This window comes from Suricata suricatta, chromosome 8 (assembly GCF_006229205.1).
Source record: "Suricata suricatta isolate VVHF042 chromosome 8, meerkat_22Aug2017_6uvM2_HiC, whole genome shotgun sequence".
NCBI classification, from domain to species: Eukaryota; Metazoa; Chordata; class Mammalia; order Carnivora; family Herpestidae; genus Suricata; species Suricata suricatta.
This window is the reverse complement of record NC_043707.1, coordinates 137984514-138009273: the sequence shown is the minus strand read 5'-3', so window position 1 is coordinate 138009273 and position 24760 is coordinate 137984514. Positions and strand designations below refer to the sequence as shown.

The 24760-nt window shown below is 57.6% G+C and overlaps 1 protein-coding gene across 1 annotated transcript in view; it reads right to left on the bottom strand.

Moving 5' to 3' along the window:
- NPHP4 (nephrocystin 4) overlaps nucleotides 1–24760 on the bottom strand; it is a 96390-nt gene that overhangs the window by 44027 nt on the left and 27603 nt on the right. The window contains exons 7-11 of the mRNA XM_029945937.1: nucleotides 20252–20388; nucleotides 18262–18443; nucleotides 17504–17630; nucleotides 7219–7401; nucleotides 4–122 (exon numbers count right to left, since the gene is read on the bottom strand). Coding sequence (XP_029801797.1) covers nucleotides 4–122; nucleotides 7219–7401; nucleotides 17504–17630; nucleotides 18262–18443; nucleotides 20252–20388 — 748 coding nt within the window. The remainder of the gene's footprint in view (nucleotides 1–3; nucleotides 123–7218; nucleotides 7402–17503; nucleotides 17631–18261; nucleotides 18444–20251; nucleotides 20389–24760) is intronic.

The following is a 24760-nucleotide window of genomic DNA, read 5'->3' as shown; positions in this document are numbered from 1 at the left end:
GGCTTCCTGGAGGGCTGTCGCTCTGCGTCCGGGCTGTGGCCGTGCCCTGGCGCTGTGTCCCGGGGTCCCTCGGAGCTCAGCGAGTACTGGAACTGGACCGTCCCCGACTCCACCTGCCTCACCTACAATCGACACGACGGCAGTGGCAGCCACCTCCCTTTGTCAGGCCCTCCTGTCACAGTCCCCCGGAAGCGAGTCCCCTGCCTCAAAGTCCATGAAAACCAGGGATCCGACGCCACGATTGTGCTCTCGAGTCCCTCTCCGAGCAGTCACAATCAGCGTGGCCTTCAAACCCGACGGCCACACTAGCACAGAATGGCTCTCACACAAGCGGACATCGCGTCTCCCCGGTTTCGAATGTGTTTTATAACAAATCTATGCAAAACCGACCTTTTAAATGTTGGCGTGCAGCTCAGTGTAACATGCATAGCCTCGACCACGGGCAGGGTGCAGGGCAGGCCCGCCCCCCGGACGCCCCGTCGTGCTGCCCCCTGTAGGCCATCGCACCCCAACCCGGCCCGGCAGTTGTGTGGAGACGGCCTTCTTGCGCCCGCACGAGGCGGGGAGATTCACCCCCGCGGCGCACGAACCGACAGTCGCTCTGTCTCCCCGGATGTGCGGGGGTTCACTCATCCACTGGCCCGTCTGAGCACACGGGGGCCGCCTTCGGATGGGGGGCTTACAAACGCGGGGTACATGTTTCCGTCTTCACTTCTCTACGAACAGGGCCGCTGGGTCGTGTGGCACGTGTGTATGAACTCTACGGGACGCCGTGGGTCACTGCCAGACTCTGCTCCGTCCCCGTGATCTGTGTGCTGACCCCGCACCGACCACACTCAGTTCCAAGTCTCGAAACCGCGGCATGATCCCTCCAACTCCACTGTCCTCATCAACATTCTCTTAACTCTTCTAATTCCTTTGCCTTTCTGTATAAACATTACGATCAGTGTGTCTGCATCTAGACCAAAAAAAAAAAAAAACTGCTGGGATTCTGGTTAAAATACACCATTGATGAATTAGGAGAGAATTTATATCTGTATCGTGTGGAGTCTTTCCCATCCATAAAGCCGTGTCTCGGGGCACCTGGGCGGCTCAGTCAGTTGAGCGTCCGCCTTCGGCTCAGGTCATGATCTCACGGTTTGTGGGTTCGAGCCCCGCGTCGGGCTCTGTGCTGACAGCTCAGAGCCTGGAGCCTGTTTCGGATGCTGTGTCTCCCTCTCTCTCTGACCTCCCCTGCTCGCACTGTCTCTCTCTGTCTCTCAAAACTAAATTAAAAAACATTAAAAAAAAATTTTTTTTAAAGCTGTGTCTCTCCATTTACGCAGTTCCTCGGATTTCAGCCGAGAGGAGCCACGACCCACAGTGACACGCAGCCAAAGGAAGGTGCTCGTTTGCAGCAAACGGCTCCTGTACACGTTGTGTTAGACTTCTTTCACTGAGGGAAGGGCTTTGTAAATAATGTTTTTTTGTATTGTGCTTTTCAACCTTCCATTGCTAATACACAGAAACAATTGGTTTTCTATCCTGATCTCCTGTTGTATCCTGCAACCTCGACAAAGTCACTTATTCATTCTAGGAGGGTCTTTTTTGCGGATTCCTTGGGATCTTCCCCAGAAACAATCCTGCTGTTGGCAAGCAAGTGCGGTTTCTCTTCTCCCTTTCCAATCTGTAGGTCTTTAATTTTGTCTGGTTGCCGTGATGCCCTGGCTAGGGTTTCATTTACGCTGCTGGATGAGATCCGGAAGGCGGCATGGACATCCCTGTCTTGTCCCTGATCTGACGGGACAGCGCTCAGCCTCTCACACTCGGTAGGATGCTCCCTGGTGGGTTCGTGTGGGTGCTGTGGAGCAGGACGAGGGGGTTCTCGCCTGCTCCCACTTTGCTCACAGTTTTTGTCATTAATCAGTGCTGAATTGTGTTAAATGCCTTTTCTGCACCAATTGCTATGATCACACGGTTCACCTTCTTTCGGCTCTTACTATGGTGAATTTATTGAGTTTTAAAATGAAGAGAGCCTTGCATTTCTGGGACCGAGTCCCACTTGGTCATGGCTGCTTCCTCCCGCATTGCTGGATACCATCTGCTCCTGTTTGGTTGGCCAGGCTGCACCTGTGTCCAGGAGGGACACGTGTCCATCGTCTTCTCACACTCTCTCTCTGGTCTTGTTACCAGGATAGCATGGCCTCGTCACATGACCTGGGAATGGTCCCCATCCTTCTATTTCCTGGGAGAGACTGTATAAAATTTCTATTCTCTCTTCTCTAGAATTCACAGTGAGCAGGACTGGATATTGCTTTTTTACAAGTGTTCTAACCTCGAATTCAGTTCCTGTGATCGTTATAGGACTACCCAGGTTGTCTATTTCATCCTGGGTGAGTTCTGATCCTTTCTGGTTTAAGATAAGTGGGTCCATTTCATATAAATTGCCAAACACACGGGCACAGGGTTGTTCACAGTGTCCTCTGACCGTCCTTCTGACGCCTGCGGGGCTGGCAGGGACGGTCCTTCTCCCGCTCCTCACGTCAGCAACCCGCATCCTCTCTTGTCGTCGGTCTTGCCAGGCGTTTATCAATTTTATTAATCTTTTCAAAGAATTCATTCTGGGTTTCATTTTCTCTATTTTGGTTCTCTATGGTTCTTCTGGTTTTGGTTTCGTTGGTATCTGCTCTTTATCTTTATTACAACCTTCTCCTGCTGGCCGCAGGGTTGTTTTGCCCGTCCCCGGAGGGGGGAAGGTGCAATCACTGAGCAGAGACCTCTGTTCTATTACAAGCAAATGCTGTAAATCTCCACGGAAGCAAGAGTCAGCTGCCTCCTGCACCTTCCGATACGCGGTCTTTTCCCTTTTGTCCTTTCTGTCCAGAACATCCTCGATTTCTTCGTCAGGCTGCCTCTTGGACTTAGGGATTTAGAAGAGTAATGTTTACTTGCCGGGTGTTTATGCTTTTTAATCTTATCTTTGTTCTGGATTTCTGCTTTCATTCTACTACGATCATGAGCTGTCACCTGTATGATTCCAATTCTTCAGAATCCATGACGGTCTGTCTTATGGCCCAGGACACGGTCCATCTCGCTCCGTGTTCCCGGTGCCCTGGGAAAGCGTGGGCGATTCTGTAGACGTCACTCGATCCAAGTGGTGATCTAGGTGCTCCCCGGTTTACTGAGGCAGGTGCTGAAGTCTCCGACTATACCCATGAATCTGCCTGTCTCTCTTTCACTGCTGTTAGATTTGCTTTATGTATTCTAAAGCTCTGTGTTAGGGGCACACACTTTTAGGATGGCTGTGTCTCCCTGGAGAATGGATTCTGTCACACGTAAAATCTTTCTTAATTCCTGGAAATTTCCTTTGCTCCCACGTCCACTTTGCCTGGCGTTGATACATTTTCCCCTCTCCTCTTTTTTTAAATCAGTGTTTGCAGGAAACGTTTTGGTGTCTGTTGAGTGTCTTTGCTCTGAAAGTTGAGACTTTCCTGGTTCTTTGCATGTCAATTAAGTTTAGATCATATCACAGACGTTTTGCATATTATATTCTGCAAAATATATTATATTATGAAACTGAGTCTCATTTTGAACCCTGTGGGGCATGTTGGGCGCCTGAGAGCTCAGGCGGTTCTTGTATCTGCATCTGGGTCTTGATTTCAGCTCAGGTCACGATCCCAGAGTCGTGGGATCAAGCCTTACATGAGGCTCTGCGCTGAGTGTGGAGCTTGCTTGAGATTCTCTCTCTCCCTCTCTCTCTCTCTGCCTCTCCCCACCCCCGTTCCATCTCTCTAAAACAATTTTTTTTTAAAGAAGATACAATTCTAGGGGGCATGTTGATCATTTCTGTTTAGTCAGGAATCAGCTCAGTGTGTTCAGGCCAGTTTCCAGCCAGCCCTCTGTGCGTGGTCAGATCTGTGCAGGACTACCAGACCCCTCCTGCACGCGGTCCACCCAGGGCACCCCTGGGGCAGCGCTGGGGGTCTGGCCACAGTCACTTCTCAAGGCCTGTTCAGGGGTCAGACTAGGCACAGGCAGCCCGAGGGCTATCCCAGCATTTCTTAAGCAATATTACAGGGTTGCTTTCCAAGCCCCGCCCTCTTCCTGGACGCCCCCCAGTGCCGTCCAGTCCCTTTACAATCCTCCAGGCCAGCCCACTGTGCTGCACATCTCTGCCAACAGTCTCTGAATCCGAGGCCACAAAGCGGGAGGACAGAGTGGTTTCTTTAAAGAGTGTAGGAGGGGGTGCCTGGGTGGCTCAGTCAGTTAAGTATCTGACTTCAGCTCAGGTCATGATCTCGCAGTCCGTAAGTTCGAGCCCCATGTCAGGCTCTGTGCTAAAAGCTCAAAGCCTGGAGCTCACTTCAGATTCTGTGTCTACCCCTCTCTCTCCCTCCCCTGCTCATGCTGTGTCTCTCTCTCTCTCAAAAATAAACAAACATTTAAAAAAAAAAAAGAGTGTAGGAGCCCATCAAAGAGGTAATGTTCTCGTCTGTCATTATCAGACAATATATAAGGTCTAAGATGGATCAACTAAGAAACAGCAGTAGAAGCATTAATATTTGGAAACAAAGTAAATACCAGAAGTCACGGCAAAGAGTTGGAAGTGGCTGCCTCTGAAGATGGACTTTTCTTTTAAAATGACAATTATTGGCACGCCTGGGTGGCTTAGTCGGTTAAGCATCCGACTTTGGCTCAGGTCATGATCTCATGGTTCGTGGGTTTGAGTCCCGCATCGGGCTCTGTGCTGACAGCTAGCTCAGGCCTGGAGCCTGCTTCAGATTCTGTGTCTCCTTCTCTCTCTGCCCCTCCCCCACTCATGCTCTATCTCTCTCTGTCTCTAAAATAAGTAAAATGTTAAAAAATTTTTAAGAAATAAAAAGACAATTATTTGCTCACAGGAAAATTACAAGCGTTCTTTAGGAAAGAAGACGTAATCATAATACTTTGTGCGTACCTTCGCAGTAAATAACACTTAAGTAATCATAACACAAACCCTCAGGTTTCCTTAGTCAAAAGTTATGGGATGCTTACAATATTTATATTTTCTCTGATTAATATCTGCTGCTTCCCCTCAGCTGTCAGCTCGTGGGGTGAGGATGTTTTCCAGGAATATACAGAGGTGCTCAATAAAAGTTCACGGAAGGGGGGCACCTGGATAACTCAGTCAGCTGAGTGTCTGACTCTTGGTTTCGGCTCTGGTCCTGATCTCGTGGTTCTTGAGTTTGAGCCCCACATCGGGCTGTGTGCTGACAGTGCAGAGTCTGCTTAGGATTTTCTCTCTCTCTCTCCCCTCCCCTGCTCACTCGCTCTCTCAAAATAAATAAATTTCCTAAAACTTAAAAATTAAAAAAAAGCAGTGCACTGAATGGATGAGTGCAATAAAGAATGACCCAGTGTGGGGGTGGAGACGAGGCGCGCCCTGCCTGCAAGCTGCCTGCCGGGCCAGACGCCGGCACTGCTGTGCAGACAGACAGGGGGAAGCCGAGGGGGAGGGCAAAGACGTCTGGGACCAGTCGGGGCCCATCGCGTCAGCTAACTGTGTGCGTGAGAGCAGCGGTCCCCAGCGAGGGGCAGCTCTGCGCCCGGGAGACCCTTGGCAACGTCTGCAGACGCTGCGCTCATGGGGACAGACTCCCGGGGACACGCTCACGCTCCCGGGACGTGCTTCCGGGTACACGCTCCCGGGGACGGGCTCACAGGGACGCACTCCTGGCATCTAGAAGGGAGAGTCCACGGGCCGGTGGCGACACCCCTGCCGCCCAGCACGACCCCCACAGCACAGCGTTATCGGCCCAGAGTGTCTGCAGGGCTGAGGCTGAGAAACGCCAATCAGAAGTGAGACTCCTTGTGACGAAACGGCCGTGTTGACGGATTTGTGTCCTCAGCACGCACCCGCCCCTGCCCCACACAGCTTACACACTTAGGGAGGGAAGGCGAAAATTGGATCAAATAAATATTTACACACAAACACATAGCCCCACAGAGAGGGGGAGAGAGGCAATGGCTTCAGGATTTCTAACGGCAATTCTATAACGAGGGCTCAGACTAGCCCGTGGGGGGTTGCGGCAGAGCGTGACCCCGTAATGAGCTGCTCCTGGAGCAAGAAAAGCTGCACCATCAGCGCTCATCGGGTCCCTGAAGCATCTCCTGCTACCATAAAGAACAACACTGAAAATGAGGCTTGTCGCTAGAGTCAGCACACAGATGATGTGCTGAAGTCACACAGGTGGCCCCTTCGCTGAAGAAAAATGACACAACTGAGCTCGCAAGGTTCCGGGCGCACCACTGAGACAGGGAAGGATGTGTCTCAGGAACGTGAGCGGGAGAGCCAAGAGCCCCTGCCCGGAGCCAGGCCGCAGGCCGGGTGCCCTGCATCAGCGCCCTGGGTCCCTGCTCCCCGCCCCCCCGCTCCCCGTCCCCCTGCTCCCCGTGCCCAGAGGCTGCAGTGGGGGAGGGGGCACAGGGCACGAGACCCCTCACACACTTCAACTGGCCCTACCCCCCTTTCCTTGCCCTCTCTGCTGGGGTTCAGGGAGAGCATCATTCCAAACGTGGGTTTTTAAGGCTCGTGCTGTGGCCTCTGCCCCCCACACAAAGCTGGGGAGAGCCAGGGGCCAGCGGGCACGAGGGGCAAGTCACACAGCTGGGCCGCACGCCGACGGCCCGGCTCCGACCACAGCCCTGAAGCCCATCTGCCCTGGCAAAACGTTTTCCAAGAGTCCTTTTTAAAAAAAGACATCCAGGGGCGCCTGGGGGGCTCAGCCGGTTGAGCGTCCGACTCTGGCTCAGGTTACAATCTCATATTCGTGGGTTTGAACCCTGCGTCGGGCTCTGTGCTGACAGCTAGCTCATGGCCTGGAGCTGCTTCAGATTCTGTGTCTCCCTCCCTCTCTGCCCCTCCCCTGCTCACACTCTGTCTCTCTCTGTCTCTCAAATATAATATTTTTAAAAAGTCACAAGACAAGGCACGGACAGCACAGAAGTGGCTGTCGTTATGCAGTGGGGACAAATAAAGGTCACGCTCCCCTTCCCCCCCCCCCCCGCGGGACGGCCATGTGGACGGTGCACACGGGCACAGCCCCCCGTGACCCCGCAGTCACACCTGTCTCTCCAGGGCAGATCCACGACATGAGAGGTTCTGCTCGCGTCACGCCCACAGACAGATCTGTCACTCCCGGCTGTGAGAACATGTGAGCTTGCTAGTCGCTCGCGACCCAGACCCACACAACTACTTACCTCTTCGGAGCTCATGCGGGCTGGGGGCACTTTATAGACCAGACAGTGCGAGGGGTTGGGCCGGACCCCCCCCTGCAGAGGCAAGATCACCTTCCCGGAGCCGGCTTCCGGCAAGGGGTTCCAGACGGCCCAGCGGACCATGTGCATGCACGCCACGCCGGACAAAGGGGCGACCGAGGCTGCCTGGAAGACAGAGCACAGGGTGCGTGAGTCATCAGCAAAGCTGGCTCCAGACCACCGAGGGGCAGTGCCGCCAGGCAGGGGCCGTGCAGGAGGAGGAGAAGGGCACCACACAGCTCGGGGGGCAGGGAAGCAGCCGCCCACCCTGAGGACCCCCCCAAACCCAACCAGCACCGTCCTCCTCCACACTGGCCTCCCCTTCTGGCTCAAAGCAGCCGCGGCTCTTCCTTTAAAGACCGACACCACCCTGTGGCCCTTCCGGCCCCCGTGAGGCCGTCGGTGCGGGTCTGGACACACGCTGTCCTTGCCCACATCTGCCCAAGTGCACTAGGAAAACACCAGCAATGTGAGAGGACACTTTGTAAAATGATGAAGGAAGCACATGAGAATTCAATTCAGGATTATTTACACACGTTTTCTGCAGCTAAGTCCCTGCTCGCGAAGAACAGACGGCACATTTTACCCAGGTGGGAATCAGCCAGGTCCTTCCTCCACCTTCTCTATCAGGGGCCAAGTGAAAGCCGTGAGGACACTAAGGAAAACCTAGGATTAGGGAAGAGTCGTTTTCTCCAATAGGGTTTGGGGGCTCCAGTCGGCAGGGTTTTAGTGGCATCACTAAGAAGGAAGAACAAAACCACACTCCAGGCTCCGTCGGCTGGGAGAGCCCTGGTCAGCTGGGCAGGGAGACAGGCAGGAGGCAAGGTCAGGAACCCAGCTGTGACCGAGCCCGACGGGCAGGTGCTGCAGGCTCCTTGGGAGGCAGCGCATGGCGACCCCAGGAAGGCCACTTCCCGACCAGGGCGCAGGAGGCCCTTGGTCAGACCGGGAGCCCAGGAAGGCCCCTTCCAGCCCCAGAACACGGCGGCCCTAACCAGGGTCACAGCAACACGGTCCAGACCCGGGGCCGCAGCCACACCTCCTCTGCCCCCACTCCCGGCCTGGCCGAGGATGTGGGAGGAGCAAACCCTGAGGGTGGCCGGCGTGGGAGCACACAGCCCACCTCCCATCGCTCTGCTCACAGGCAGTGCCCCCTGGCACGAGGGTGGCAGCTCATGGGGCCCCTGGGCAGCTGGGGGGCCAAGGGCCTCTGATGCCCCAGACCAGCCCCAGGCATGAACCCAGACAGCCTGCGTGGAGGAGGCCTTGCACTCTCGGAAAGGAATGGAAGCCCACGCCCCATCTGTGTGGTGGAGGACGTCGTCCCCGGGGAGAGGAGAGCCAAGGGACCTGCTGACATGGGCCGTGTCCAGCAGAACGGCTGGGGCTCCCAGCGGACCCCGCTACTTGTCCCAGCCAGGGGTCCGTGGCCCCCAGGTCCCAGGCGCACACAAGAGGACTCTGGCTGGAGCCCCACGCAGGATGGTCAGTGAGGCCACACGCAGCCACGTGTGGAAAAGGAAGTTCCTTTGTTCCACCCCGTCTCTCTAGACTGCTCCTCGGCCGGATGACCTCCCTTCCTGTGAGTCCCTCAGTCATGCAGGGATACACGGCCAGAGGCGGCTCCTGGTCTTGAACTCCTCTCTTCCGGAGGCCCCACTGTTAGTGGACCGACCTCACATCAGGGAGGCCTGTTCTGACCCTTTAATGGAGCCAAACGTGGGGCGCCTGGGGGGCTCAGTCGGTTAAGCGTCTGACTTCGGCTCAGGTCATGATCTCACGGTTCGTGGGTTAGAGCCCCGTGTCGGGCTCTGTGCTGACAGCTCAGAGCCTGGAGCCTGCTTCGGACTCTGTCTCCCTCTCTCTCTGACCCTCCCCTGCTCCCGCTGTCTCTCTCTCTCTCTCTCAAAAATAAATAAAATAATAAAATAAATAATTTAAAAAAACAAAATTACTGGAGATGTACTGGCAAAACTGGCCACTACAAAACCACGCAGACCCAGTCATTTCTAGACTACTTTCCAAACAGTCAGCTCCTAGAAAATCCAGGATATTAGGGGATCAAAAATAAAATAAAATACGTATCCGAGTTTTGATTCTCTGTGTACAAATCCTTCTGGCCTAGTCGTGCAAACTGGGCGACTCTGATACGCAATCTTCCGGTTTCGTGGCTCCTCCGGCCTCCCGGTCCTCGACCGCTAGAACTCCCCGGCGCAGCGTATCCGGCCAGAGACACGCACTCCGGCCTCCCTGGCTCGTGTTCCCGACAGCTCTGACCAGAGGACATGGTTAGCGAGTCACGGATCGCTCCTTCGCAAAGATTAGGGCTCGGTGAGCATTCGAGGGCCATTTATGAGCCTGTGCTCCCTGTCACCGGGCCAGGGTGACACCTGGAGGCGGGGACGGCCCCCACCCCATGCCCCTAAATCCCGCAGCCCCAGCCCCAGCTCTGAGGAGAAGGGCAGGTGCGTCCAAGCAGGTGGCCGGTGCGAGCGGCTGTTCAGCAGCCCCGCCTGAGAGGCGCCTCCTGTGGGTGAACCCCAGCGATCAAGGGAAGATCGGTTACCTTAGAACGTCATGCCCAGTTGGGTTTGACGTCATGAAAAGAAGGAAAAAAAATACATCAACTGCTCCCACTAAGACTTTTCATTGTGACGGCAGACAACTTACCTGGGGCCAAGGACACTCTTGGAGCGCGAGGCAGGGTTCTCATGGGTCAGCAGAGCCACGCCGACACTCACCAGGCAAAGCCCCAACCGGAAACAGACACCGGCCCCTGGGAGTCCGCGACCCGGGCTCCCCGAGGGGGGCTCAACGGCGGCCTCAAAGAACAGCATGTTCACATCCTCAGCCCTGAGCGCTGTGACTGTGACCGTGTTTGGGAAAAGGGTCCACGTCCATGGAATTAATTATTCTGCGATTAGGGGAGCTCGATTATCCAGCTGGACCCTCAATCCAATGACAAGCATCCTTACCAAGCAGGACAGAAAGACACTGGAGACAGACGGAGGAGACGCGCAGAGGGAAGGCCGTGTGAGGTGAAGGCAGGCGCGCCGCCTCGAGACACGGGCCACCAGCGGCCGCCCAAACCCGGAAGAGGTGGGGAGGACTGTCCCCCGCAGCCTCCGAGGGCAGCCCGCTGCCTGCACTGGCTTCGGCCCGGCCCAACTGGTTGTGGATGGAGGCCTCCAGGCTGGGACAGAATAGATGTCAGCTGCTTTGAGACACACACAGTTCGTGGCAATTGGCTCCGGCCGCCCCAGAAATGAACAAGGTCCCCTTGGCTTCCGTCCGTGGAACTCGACCAACACGAAAGTCCCCCGGAGGCAGGTAAAACGTTCTTGTTATTTCACGAGGGTGACTGTCTCCAGCTTCTGCTCGCCCAGGGACGGGCTTCCTCCCGGGGGCGCCGGCAGAGGGACCCGGACAGCTCTGCGTGCTCCTGGCAGGGGCTCCCCTCAAAATACGGTTCGATGTTAAAGCCAGCGTGCGGTGCACCTAAGAGCCACCTGAGCCGCGGGTGAGCTTGTCAATGACTCTGCAGAAAGCAGACTCCCACGGTGGGGGGAAGGGGCGATGGGAAGAAGTCCTGTTTACGACAGCGGCACAGATATCAACGTGAATACACGTCATAAGCAACTGTTCGACTGTTTAAAACCCACTTTTTAGGGGCGCCTGGGGGGCTCCGTCGGTTAAATGTCTGACTTGGGCTCAAGTCATCATCTCACAGTCTGTGGGTCCGAGCCCCGCGTCGGGCTCTGCACTGACAGCTCAGAGCCTGGAGCGGCTTCCGATTCTGTGTCTCCCTCTCTCGCTGCCCCTCCCCCCACTCTGTCTCAAAAATAAAGAAGCATTAAAAAATTATTTTAAAGGAGGAGGAGGAGGGAGAAGGGAGAAGAAGGAAGAGGAGGAGGCGGCGGCAGCGGCGGCGGCGCAGGGTGGGATGCAGCCCCTCTCGGACACGGCAGATCCCAGGGCTGGAGGAGGGAAGACGCAGTGAACCTGGGGGTCCTGTGACGCCAGAAAGTAGCAACGGTTTGGGAAACAGGACATGACGGAGGATGTCGCAAGGACACAGCCCGAAGGCACTGTGGACACTCGGGACACTCTGGGCACCAAAATAAGCAGGGACGGCAGTTTGTTCTTCTCAAAGGTGCCCTGAGTCCATCCCAACAGGGAGCTGGAGGCAGCAGATGCCGAGTCCAGGGGCGGCTGGATGAGGGCAGAGGCCTGTGGGGCTTCGGGGTCTCCCACAGACTGCTCCTCAGCTGCCAGGAGGGAGGTGCCACTCTCCAGTGGGGGCATCACGCAGTACGTGCCCAGGGGCGCCGGCGTGGCTCCGTCGGTTGAGTGTGGGACTCTTGATCTCAGGATCATGGGTTCAAGCCCCACACTGGGGGCAGAGATCACTTAAAAAAATAAAATCTGTAGGGGCGTCTGGGTGACTCAGTCAGCTGGGCGTCCGACTCTTGATTTTGGCTCAGGGCATGATTTCATGGTTCGTGGGTTCAAGCCCCATACTGGGTTCCGTGCTGACAGTGTGGAGACTGCTTGGGATTCTCCATCTCTCTCTCTCTCTCTCTCTCTCTCTCTCTCTCTCTCTCCGCCTCTCCCTCACACAGTCTTTCCCTCAAAATAACATTTTTTGAAAATTAAAAAATAATAAAATCTTTAAAAATACCTAACTAGGCCAGCAGGGCAGGAGGGACCCCCCACCCCCCACGCGGGAGCCGGAGGGGCGAGCGCACGTCTGCGGTGCTCCCACAGGGGTGCGGGCGCCAGCTCCATCTGGAGGAGACATCACCACACCTAACAGCGAACACTCGCTTTAAAATGTCCCTTAAAGGAGGGAGACTGTCCTATAAAAATAAAGTCACAAAAGCCAAGAAAGGCTGAGGAGCTGCTCCAGAGCCGAGGGCACCCTGGAAGAAGAAACAGGAACACCGCGTGCCCTGCGCTGGGGACCACGGCCACAGGGGACACGCCGGGTGGTGGCAGGACCGGCTCCCGACTCTGCACGTCACTCCCAGACAGATCACAGGCAGTACACGTGTGGATCCGCACACGCACACACGAGCGCACGCGCACACACACACACACACACACACACACACACACACTCCAGGAGGGGGCGAGGAAACACGAGCCAGCAAGTAGACATAAAGCCAGTGTGGCGACTGCAAACGGGTGAATCTGGTAAGAGCAGACTAATAGTCCTGGTAATTTTGTAACTTGTCTGTAACCTAGAAATCACATCCAAATAAAATGGGTTTTTTTCCGTATGTGAACACTTTACTGTTGGAGCATGAAGGCGTAGCCCGTGGATAGTTAGAAGAGAAATACACTTCAGACAAATGCAAAGAAGTATTCCTCTACAGAGGAAGTGAAACATGTATGAAATTTGGTTTTCTAAGCCCCGGTGACGATTAAAATGTAATTTAAAACAAAAAACTACAGAGAGAGTTCCGTAGCGGGCCAGCAGGCTTGGGGTGCACTCCTGATCTTTGTAAGGGGCAACGCAGGAGAGCACTTTCTCTAGCACGGAACTCAGCAGGCGGGCGTGGGGGGCACGGTGCCCGGGTCCACCTTCTCCTGGGATATTCAGTCATTCTGGGATACTCAGCGCTCTGGGTTCCAGCGTTCGGAACAAGGCACACATGGAGGCTTTGGGACTTTCGTTAGCATCCAAATAAAAAGTCCTACGGTGCCTTTTTTCCAAGAAGAGCGTTAAGAACATGGAAAGGCAAGTAAGTGACAGACGATGAGAACACAGTCACAGGCTGTGTATCTGACAGAAGACTTTAGCAAAAACACGTAAGAGAGACTCCTGTCCAACCATAAAAAAACAAAAAAAGAAACACAATCCTAAACAGTGGAACGGCCACTTCCCAAAGAACAATTGGTTGGAATGGCCAACCAACACAGCGACAAGGACTCATCACGGGTCATAGTCACGCCCGCTAGAAAGTCTGAAATTAAAGACAGACGAAACCAGAAGCTGGTGAGGATGTCGGAACAGCCGTGACTCCCAAACAGCGCTGGGGCGGCCACTGTGGGGAAAGACGCGTTTCTTGGAGAGGTCACCTCTACCTATCCAGGACCCGGAACTCCGCTCTGCGGCATTCACCAGGAAGAAATGAAAACGTACGTCCACAAAGACTGGCCCAAGAACGCTGAGGGCAGCTTTGTTTATCAGCTGGAAAAGCCAACCAACAGCAAAATGAAAACACAAATCTGCAAACCACGTTACCTGATAAAAGGTGAACACCCAGAACACAGAGAGAACTGCTAAACTCTGCGACCACACCAGCAACCAGCGGACTCCAAAGTAGGCCATGGACGTGAACACTGCTGTGGATAATGCGGACAGGAACGCGGGAACACGCGTGTCTCCGATGAGGACATGAATGTGGGGACACGCAAGTCTCTTCGAGATGCTCCTTTCATTCCTTTGGGTGTTTACGCAGAAGCAGAATTACTGGATCACGTGGAAATTCTACTTGTAATTCCTTGAGGTCCACAGGAGGCGCCCTGGTGACGCAGGGACACCGGCTCGCTGCAAGGGACCACGAGCCAGGGTATCCGGAAACATTCCTAGGAAACCCTCAAGACGCCTCTATTTCCAAGTTCTAAAAGAGCAAATTCACGTCATTCTCAGGATAAATCAAGGCACAATCCGAAGGTGCCCAATACAGATCATCAAAATATTCAGCTCCGGGGACTCCCGGGCACCTGGCAAGCACCCGGATCTCTGCTAGAGGGGCGTGTTCTGTCCAGAGAACAGCGGCCAGTACATAAACAGCAGATGGCTCACCTTCACCTTCCGGAGACCGGGGAGGTACTTGGCTGCGCGACTCCAAAAAGAAGGGCTGTTCGGACGCCTGGCCGCCCCGCGGGGGCTTGTACGTCTGAATAAAGACACGGCAAAGGACCCCGGGCCTGACTGTCTTTACCGCCGCCTGCTTTCTGCGTCCGTCTCTTACGTCCCAGGGAGCCCGCTTTCCCGGCAGACACTGAGGGGCCCACACTCCTGCAGCTGCCGGGGTGTCCGAACGCACCGGCTCATGCGGGCGCGCTGTCCCCGCGCTCAGTCCCGAGCAGGCAGCCGTCTGGGCGGAGGCAGCACCCGGCCAGCCCGAGGACAGATCACAAAGGCTGTAGCTGTGCCGACGAAACGCAAGACGCAAAACTCCACAGCAGACCAGCACCGACGGGGCGTGTCTCCTCATACCCGTCCCTCCAGCTTGTTTTTTGTTTGTTTGTTTGTTTGTTTCCCAAGTTTCATTCAAGAACTCCTACAGGATACGTCAGACGAAGGAGTCTGAACCCTCCTCCTCCTCCCCTTGGTTCATCGGAGCGCAATCCGTAACTCTCTCCGCTGTCAGCAACTACGCGCAATCACGTGGATCATTCTTCTTCAAATCTTTTTGGGCGAGATATTTCAACCGCCTTTCGGAACAAGGCACCTGAGAGCTTACAGTGACCTTGCTCTTGCTCTTGCTCTTCTCAACGGTCACCACCCTCCACCGCGGTCCCCAGCTCTCCCGTTCACTTTGATCTGCTCTTGAAGCAACTGCTCCAACTTGGCAGCACCCGCCACTCCGTCTCCCCCGGGTGGGTGCCGTCCGGGGGAACCTTCAGAACCGGATTCTTTCTTGGCCCCCCTTCGCCGCAAGCGTCTCCACGGGCGCCAAGGCGGCGGCAGACGGAGAAAGGGAGGGAGTTTGTCTTTAATGACGGAACGAAACCCTCAGGACCAAAACCTTCCCGCAGACGCGTGACGGGGTGTCGAGGGGAGACGGGACAGTCCAGACGGCGTCTCCCGTCCAGAGAAACCAGGTAAGAACGACCCGTCTCACAAAGGGCCACAGGAGGCCAGGCCCTTAGTCCCAGTCCGAAGCGCGAGCAGAGCCTGGGTAAGAGCAGGCTAACACTCAGACGCGTCAGGACGAACGAACGCGGGGACGAGGGACCCGGCAAGCCTGTCCTGGAGACAGAGCGTGGCACCTAAGGCGGCATCGTGGGGGAGGCTGTGGCTGCCCCCGTCGTGCAGCAAGACCTGCTTCAGAAACCACTTTCCAAAGAACAGTGCAGGAAGCTTCTTGGAGCGCCTGCTTCCAACTGGGGAAGGGAGTTGAGGAAGGCGCACGGGGGCCGCCGGGTACCAGGAGGTACCGGAGAGTTCTGCGTGTTTCCGGGCGCGCTGACGGCGAGTAAGCCCCACCGTTAGGAGACACGGACCCGCCCGTTCAGAGGCAGCGATGGGCTGTCTGGGGCCGTGAGCGGGTGACTTCTGGCTCCACCACATGCTTCTCTCTGCCTTCATATTCGGAATCTTCCACACGAAGGGGTTAAAGAAGAAAAGAACGCACGCGCCACCACGCTCACAGGAGTGAAAGCAGATGGTGACGGGAATGTGCTTGAGAATAAACCAAAGCTGCCGGCGCAGGCAGCGGAGGGCAGCGCACGCACGCAGGACACCGCTGGGCCGCCCGGGTCCTTCCGCTGGGGGCCGCCTGCCTCAGCTCGTGTCTGGGAGTGTCTGCCGCACGAGGCCTAACACGGGGAAGGAAGGGGGGACCTGCAGGCGGAGCTCACGTGAAGAGTGCGCCCCACGACCGCCCAGAGAGGGTCCCGGGCCGCACCCCACAATAGCAGAGAGGGTCCTGGGCACCCCACGATGGCCCAGAGAGGGCCCCGGGGTGAGCTGGCCACGGCCTGTCCTCCCAGGCTGAGCCAGATCGCATGGGGACCCCCGGCTGCGTCCCACCACCTGCTGCTGGTTAAGCATGTCCATGAAGAGTATGAGGGGAGACACATCGCTTCTGCTGCCGTGTAGGGACTTGTCATTGGGAGTAAATCATGTGCAACACCATATGTTACATTGTACAAACGTCACCATCATCTACACATAAACGGACCTGGAGGGGGCCACGGCTCCCCCCCGCCACAGCCTCCCAAGGGCAGCTCCGGGGTTCCAGCCCCAGAAGGACCACCCCCCCCCCGGCAGGACCCCCGCACCCACGCCTGGGACGCCCGCCCCACACAGCCAGGCGCCTGCACACACGGCTGCATCTTAGACACAGTGTCTGGTAAGAAAGAAAGAAAGAAAAGCAGAGCTGGGAACGGACACAGCGACGCAGCGTGACCGTGTGTCCAGCTATAACCCAAACCCCTGCCTCCAGATTTGCTCCCTGATCAGGACTCTCAATGACACCGATCTGAGGTGTGGACGGCAGAGGTCAGCTGACTGCGGCCAGAGCACACGAGAAAATGAAACAGCCCCTCCGCTCGGCACCCCGCGCCCCTCTGCAGGGCTCACCCCAGGACCGTGCTCAGTGCTGGCAGACCAACCACCACGGAAGGTGCCGGGTCGTCCTTTTGTTATTCTGGACTTACTTGTTACACTGATGCTTGCTTGTACAAGCAGAAAATGGAATGTTTGTATGGCAGGATTTGGGTTTTCCAAAGAGTCGACTTCAAAAATGTAAATGTCTATCTGCTCTACAGTGACCCTGAGGCACCCCGGGGTGTGGGCAGCAACCCCAACACGGTCAAAAACCTGCGTGAACTTCCGACTCTCCAAAAACGTTACTGCCAGAAGCCTACAGTTGACCAAAACCCTTATCAATAACAGAAACAGGCCACTAACACGTGTTTTGTGCATGTACGTCTCCTATGCTGTGTTCTTGCGGTGAAGTTGGCTGGAGATAAAAATGTCACTGAGAAATGCTAAGGAAAAAATACACGTGCAGTACTCGACTGTATGCACCGGAAAACACCGGTTAGAAGGGGACCCGGTGCTGCTCGAGGGTCAACCGTATTTCTTCCAACTGCACCCTGCAAACTCTGGCTCTCGGCTATGACTCAGGCGCCTGTCAGGCTCACTATAGGACGTGTGTCACTTGTGCAGATTCAAGCTTTCCTGTACTTAATTGCGTAGGAAAAATACATTTAAATGGACTCATTTTCCACACTAAGTATCGATCTGATCATTGTGGATTAATGCTATGATCGCGCACACCTGCCGCACTATTTATTACCACCGGCCAGCACCACACACTGTCACCACAGAGACGGGAAATGACAGTAAGAAAGCCTCCACTGGGAAGAGGCATTTCCTGCACTGGCGACCGCGTTCTGCACTTGTCACCCCCATGCTAACACGGAAACGTCAGTGGTGACCTTGTCGGTTCTCAGGGCACGGAGCCCAGGGCCGGGTCCTCACCTTGCCGTCCGCCCCCGTGGGGCTGCTGAACACGTACTCCAGCTGAAAGACCACGGCGAACGCCGGGTGACGGACCAGCTCGCGGAGTCGGAGGCGGCTTCTCAAAACCAGGGCCTGGCTTCCGGAGCTGGGACAAGAACACAGAGCAGCGGCCCGTCAGGCTGCGCCCCGCTCACCCGCCTGGGCGCAGGGCGTCCCCCCAGCCCCAGCAACGCAGCTGAGCTCTTCCGTGTGTCCGGCCCCCGAGGCAGTTCCCAAACCAGAGCCTTTTTAGGTGCCTCAGTCAACACGTTCCCCAAACCGCCAGAGCTTATGTGAGGAGGCTGGAACGCTGCGGCCAGGTCTCCAGGGGGCCGCGTCCTCTGGGGCCGGCCTTGCCCGGATTCACACGGGGCACCCCTCAGAGAGCTCTGGGATTCTGCCTTGGGACGCAGCCAGTCCCGCCTGCTGGCTCTCCGTTGCAGGAGAAACGGGCGGCAGGCACCGCTGGGGAAGGTGTGCCGGGGTCTCCTCAGACCCTCAGCAGCCACGGCCGGAGGGTCTGCAACCGCACAAATCCCAAGCTAACGACACTGAGGTCTGCTGCCGGTGGGTACGAGCCGGCAAGACAAAACACAGGCACCCGGGAAAGATCCCCAGGTGCACAGGTGCACGCTTCGCGTGCAAAAGCAATCGCGTTCTGCTTTGATCCCGGGGTATGTGCACACTCGTGCCTCCGCCTTCCACAGGCCCAGCCCTCACGTCCCGGGGGAGAATACCTGGCCTTGGAGGAGGAGCCAACCTTCCTGCTGAAACTGGCAGAGCGCGTCAAGGCCACGTCCATCTCAGGCACCAGCACCACGACCTGGGGCCTCTGCACGAAGCCCAGGCCGTTGTGCACGCCCACGTGCAGGCGCCGCTCCAAGATCTCCAGCGCGCCGCCATCCAGCGGAACGCCCTTCTGGAAAAGCACACGAGACGGCGTGAGGCCCTGCACAGACGCCCCGGGAGACGCGAGCGGAGAGGGGAAACCAACGGGAGTTGCAGGCGCCTCCAGATCGATGGTGCGGAGCGAACACGAACCCAAGCAAACAACAGGCAAGTAATGCCACCAAACCGCTGGCCTTGGGGCATTTTCTAGGGGGCTCCGGGTTCTCTCCAAGGACGGCCGTCTTGGAGCTATACACCCCACCCCACCCCCAGGATGCCCGAATCATCGAACTCTTGCTCAGGCTTCCACGGCACCAAGCAAGCAGGCAGGGACCCGGGCCCCAAGGTGCAGGGTCCCCTGCCCCCGGGACTCAGACACTGGAGACGCAGGGCACAAGGGGCAGCTGGAACAGGGAAGTCGTAAACCAATAAGCACGGACTCTGCCCCAAAGTGATCGCTGGGTATTAATGGGCTTCCTCCGAACAGAAAATGTACAGGCGCTTTACCAAACGAGCAAGGCTGGTCCTCCCGGCTATTACTGTTTATTAAATTGTTGATCGTTGCAAAACGATCCCTGAATTTTCAAGTTTTCTTCCCTGCCCATTAATCCAGCTGAATGGACCTAAATCAGCCTGTCAGTCCTGAGTGATGAAAATAAACCGAACGAGGGAAGAGAAAACCTGTCGGTCGGAGAGGAACAAAACCACTGAGCAGTAGCAGCACGTGGCAAAGTGATTTTTGTGGGAAGACGTAGAACCCGACCCTGACGCTCCTCGAGCATCTCCACCCCCACGCGGGCCGCTCCGAGCGGTGAGAGCGCAGCAGGAGCCACAGCAAGAACACGTGCGCTAGTCCCATCCTGTCCTCCGCTCGTCTTCCCATTTCATCCGACACATCCTGCGGGGCTGTGCTGGCACACATGGGGAGCGGGCACGCCAGTCCGTCTCTCTTGCGTGTGCTCTACCGCCAGAGTGCCGGGGTGGGCACCATGGTGGCACCACCTGCTGTCACAGGGCCCACACGGTGTGACGCCCACCGGCTGCCGCGGGGAACTAGCCAAGTCCCCGCCCTCCGGGTGCACCCCCAGAGGGGACGCTGACAGAGGGCGGGGACAGGTGCCCTCAGCGGGGGGGGGGGAACCGAGCACCGGGAGAAAGGAGCCCCGGGGGCGGGAGGGGCTGCGGGGGGGGGGGGGGGGGGGGGGGGGGGGGGGGGGGGGGGGGGGGGGGGGGGGGGGGGGGGGGGGGGGGGGGGGGGGGCTGCGGCGCTCAGGGGGCCCGTCAGGACAGCCGGGTTTGCACAGACACCTGAAGCCTGAGAGGAGCCGCGTGAGGGTCTGGACGCGGAACGCCCAGGGAGGTGAGCTACATGTCCAAAGGTGGCAGCTGGGACAATCTGGGGCCCGGGACGGCCTGGAGCTTCCGGGGACGTGTCAGCTGGGCGGGCAGAACCGGCCACTGTGCAGGAAGCCCCGTCCCAGAACGCGCTCTGCTGGGACGGAGGGACAGCTCTCTCGCCTCCTCCTTGGAAGGAGCCAAGGATCTCGAAAATGTCCTTTGTAAACGCAGAACGTTTTCCGGGTTTCCCTATGCTCACTGGAGGTTTAATCTACTTTGAAACAAAGACCGTTTTAAGATATAACAAAGCCGCACCTTCGTCACCCCGAAGTTGAGACGACAGGCCCTGTGTCCCTCTTCAGCCCCAAGGAGGGAGGCCACAGGGCCGCGTCCCCAGGGGCTGGGCCACCTGCCCTGGTGGCCTGCGAGGCCGCCGGCCGCCATCTCTGCCCTGCCCGCGTCTCTACTGCTCAGACGCGGTTCCCGGACGCCGGACCGTACCTCCCCGGAGTGGTCGCTGATGAGGAGCTCCAGAAGCTCTTCCTCAAACTTCTCCAGGGAGGGGTAGAGCGTGAAGTACACATCGTCCAAGTCCCCCGTGACAGACTTCTGAAGGCGAGGCTTCCGCAGGGCGTCCCCTGAAACGATGAGGGGGCTGGTGCAGAGAGCCGGGGGGAGGAGGCCACCGGGGGCGCCCAGGGCCCTCCCCCACGAGGGCCAGGCCATGGCGCGAGGCCCTCCGGGCAGAGGGGAGACTGTGGGCACAGCACTCAGACTGAACCAGAACCCACCTCCGTTCCCACAAGGCACCAAGCTGGTCAGACAAATCCTGGACTGCATTTACACCTCGATTCCTCCCCCCGCCCTCCTCCAGCACCCATCGTATCACTCAGCAATCGGAAGCGCCCAGACCACAGAACGCAGGCTAACATCTGCTCCTATCAGCCTGCTCTCCCTTTATCACGGGCTTCCTCTCTAGCGAGAACACAGCCAACGATGCCGTTTATTTTTGTACATTCACCTCGGACCGTTTGGAAACATGCAGAAATACTCATGGGCACAGTATGGCAACAGGCGAAAACACCGTCTGGGCTGCCACCACCAGCAAGGAGCCCCCGTCCTGGTCGGGAAGCAGCCCCAGACTAAGCTCCGTGTGGACCGAGGGGACGGTGGCTCCCAGCACCCAGCTCGGTGCCCGGCTCAGAGCAGGGGCGTAAACCCCGGCCTCGAGGGGCGGGGTCAGATCTGTGCAGAGCCCTCCCCTCTGGCCCCCCGGCGCGAAGCCCACCGCTTCCCCACGAGCTCACGACCCGGGCTCCATGCCTGCCGCCCCGGATCACTGCACCCAATCCTCTCGCCCTGCTGCCCCGTCTCTTCCCAAGCTCTCCAAGTAAGAGTTAAGGCACAGAGTCAGATTTTAAGAGCCGAGGCCAAAGTCAGAGAAAGAAACCTGTGAGACTGCCCTGCGGAAGGGAAGTCGGCGCATCGATGGGCGGCTCTGACGAGACCCTTAAAAACACCACGGCCACCGTCTGCCCCAGGAATTCCACCTTTTCAACCTATTCAGCAAAATTAACCAAACGTAGAAGCAAAGCTTTTTGTGCAAGAATACTCATGAAACAGGATTTGTAACAGAATAAAAAATAAGCAGCAACCCAGCACTCACTAGTGGGGGCAAGCTGAGTAAACTACTGGGCGTCTGTGTAAAATGCCAATGAACTCATGCCGTCAAAGATCATCTAATGACTGAGAAGGGACTGTAACCTCGCAGGCGGGGATATACGTGGACCCACGCGCCCGGGACGCCAGTGTTACTCAACACGCCACGCGTGTGCACGGACACGCGGATGTCTGGGGCAGTAATCAGAGCGCTTCACTTTCTTCTTTACGGTTTTCCACACCTTCTCCATCACAAATGTGTGTTAGGATTGATGGTCTGAGAAATTTTGTGCGTTCCTGTTTAACTTAAAAAGACGTAACTAACGCTGGTCAGCTGATGAGTCAGGACCCACTAAAAGTGCACATGTAATTACTCACAACGGCCAGAAGGGACAAACAACCCCAGATAAGAAAAATGTGGTCAATCCACAGAGGAATATTCTTCAGCCTTAAAAGGGAAGGAGGGGCGCCGGGGGGCTCAGTCGGTTAAGCGTCCGACTTCGGCTTAAGTCATGATCTCGCAGTTTGTGGGTTCGAGCCCCGTGTCGGGCTCTGTGCTGACAGCTCAGAGCCTGGAGCCTGTCTTCCGATTTTGTGTCTCCCTCTCTCTCTGCCCCTCCCCTGCTCACGCTGTCTCTCTCTCTCTCTAAAATAAAAATAAAACATTTAAAAAATTTTTTCAAAAAAAGGGAAGTAAATTCTGTGGCGAGGATGAACCTTGAAGGTGTCATGCTACATGAAACAAGACAGTCACAAAAAGGGCGGATTCCGGGTGATTCCACTCACATGAAGTGCTCGAAATAGTCCAAATCAGAGACAGAAAGCAGAGGGGTGGGCGCCAGGGGCCGGGGACGGGTGGAGAGTGTAGATGAAGAAGTTCCGGTAGCCGATGGGAGGTGGGTGTGCAGGATTGTGACTGGACTTCATGTCGCCCAACTGCACGTTTTAAATTGTTAAAATGGTAAACTGCGTGCCACATCGACTCTACCACAATTTTTCTTTAAAGTCCAACCTTTCATGAAATGGCCCAGCACGTGTGTGAGGCACCTCCTCAGAGAGACCTTCGTCACAGGAGGAGGGAGCACACGCGTGCACTGCCTGGCCCTGAGGACACAGGCCTCCCCCACCGACGGGCCGGCGGCCCACACAGGACTGCCCACGGAGGGTCTCGGAGAAGAGGCGGGGAGGCCACGGCCCTCCGGAAGCAGGCACCGCTCCCCGGCCACTCGGCCCCGGGCAGGTGGCGCCCAGGTGACCCAGCGGAGCACCAGCAGTGACAGAGACCGGGAGGCGAGCGCGGGGACGCAGCGGGAAGCTGAGAAAAAGGAGGATGGCATAAGGCAGGTCTGTTATCTCTGTAATCGTGGAGGCTCCATCTTTCCCGTCAAGTGTCGGGCGAGCGCATGTTGGTCACTCGCCCACACGGAGGGCACGCAGGCTCACTCCTCCGGCAGCCTTGTGGCACCCTCGGGCCACGGCCCTTGTCCCTCAGCTGAGGGAACACGTCACCGCACACTCACTCCGGGCCGGGGCCTGGGTGCCATCCCCAGTTTCTAATCCTCGGCCTCCTCGGCTGTGAAGGCAAGGTGACAGCGCCCACCCCGTGACGGGGACCGAGCCAATACCATCCGCGCTGGGCTCCGGAGAAGAGCCACGGGCTCCCAGGAAAAGGCGCACAGGCGCGTGCATGCCTCGCCAGACTGTACGCTGAATCCTCGGCCCGGCTCCTCCGGGAGATGCTGGTCTCTCTCTCCTGGTCTCTCTCTCCCACGAATGGCAGACGGGGCTCGGAGGAGCTGAGTGACGTGCCCGGGGCCGCCCCTCTCCCAGGAACGTGTGGGAGGGAGGCTCACACACTGCGCTGCGGAGCACACGTCCCCGAGCGACCAGGAAGCACCGGGAGGACCTCAGGGAATGAGTGGATTCGCAAATGCAGAGCTCGGGAGTCACCAGGACGGATGAGCTGGGAGCAGCGGGCTCAGGCAGAACTCGGGGCGCTGATCCCCCCCTTACAGAGACAGGGCGGCACCAGAGACGGACGGACAGACGCGCTGCATGCTGCCCCCACGGCCCATCCCGCAGCAAACCCACTCACCCTCGCCAATCACCCATGTACATGAGCCAAAATGAACCAAAATCGTGGTGGGCAAATTTCCCAGACGGATTTCCCTGGGGAGGGGTCCTCCGGGCACCAGAGCTCGAGGGGGACAAGCGGGTCCCGGGTGTCGGGAAGGTGGCGGAGCCCAGCGCTTCTGGAAGACGCCCCGTCCAGCGGGCTCCGCACAGCCTCCCCATGGCAAGGCCCAGCAGCAGCACAGAGCCACATCCTGGCCCCACAGGCGAGGCCCCACGCCCCACGCACCATAGGGGGGGGGGGGGATTTGGCTCTTCCACCCGGACCCCCAGCTGAGGAGCCACATCTGCGCTGGGTAAAACCTTGCAGATCCTGAGGGACCCAGGGGGCAGGGCTGACGCTCCGTAACTGGGTCTAGCTTTCATGTGTCTGTTGCCACGCCTTTGGGTGCGAAGCAGTCTCCCAAAAATAGCGCTGCTCCTACGGGAAACACAGCCACTTCCCTCAGGGATCCCCACACACACCCCGCCCAGAAAATGGGGGTCACAGGCGCGGAACCAGCAAGAACTCCCTCCTGGCGACAGGGACGCGCTCGGGAATGCCCCCAGGTGCCCAGGAAGCTCCCCACGAGGTCCCACCGGGGCCCACGGCCCGGGGACACAGCTCTCCTGGAAGGACACCGGCTTCCCCAGAACGCATCCCCCCACACAGGGAAGAAAGGAGGCTGAGGTGAGCCAGGCAGGCGCCAAAAGGAGCCGGAGACACCGCGATCTAAAACACCCGCTGCTCTGATGGCCGTGGGGAGGCGCGGGGTCTGCCCCCGCTGAGATCCACCAGGACTCAGCACCGTGCTGAGAGCCGCGCGGTGCCCCCACCCCTGCTCAGGGCCTGTGCACACAGACCCACCCAGGGGGCCTTCAGGCGGAGAAGGTGTGAGTCCCGGGAGCGCTGGGGCTTGCTGGGCGGGTCCCTGGGGGCTGCGGCTGAAAGGGACGGCTCTCAGGAAGACTACCTGGTCCAGAGCTCACACCGGGCAGGAGCCCGCCCTGCTGGCACCGCCCTGCCCACCTGCGCCCCATGCTCACACGGGGCAATCCAGAGGCGAATCCCGAGAGGAACTGAGTGGTCTGAGGAGCTGGGAGGAGAACCGGCCGAGGAGCCTGGATGCTGGTGTCTGAGATGCACCGTCAGCAGTCAGGGTCGGAGGTCAGGGAGGCAGCGGGTCAGGGTCAGGGAGGCAGCAGGTGGGGGTCAGGGAGGCAGCGGGTCGGGGTCAG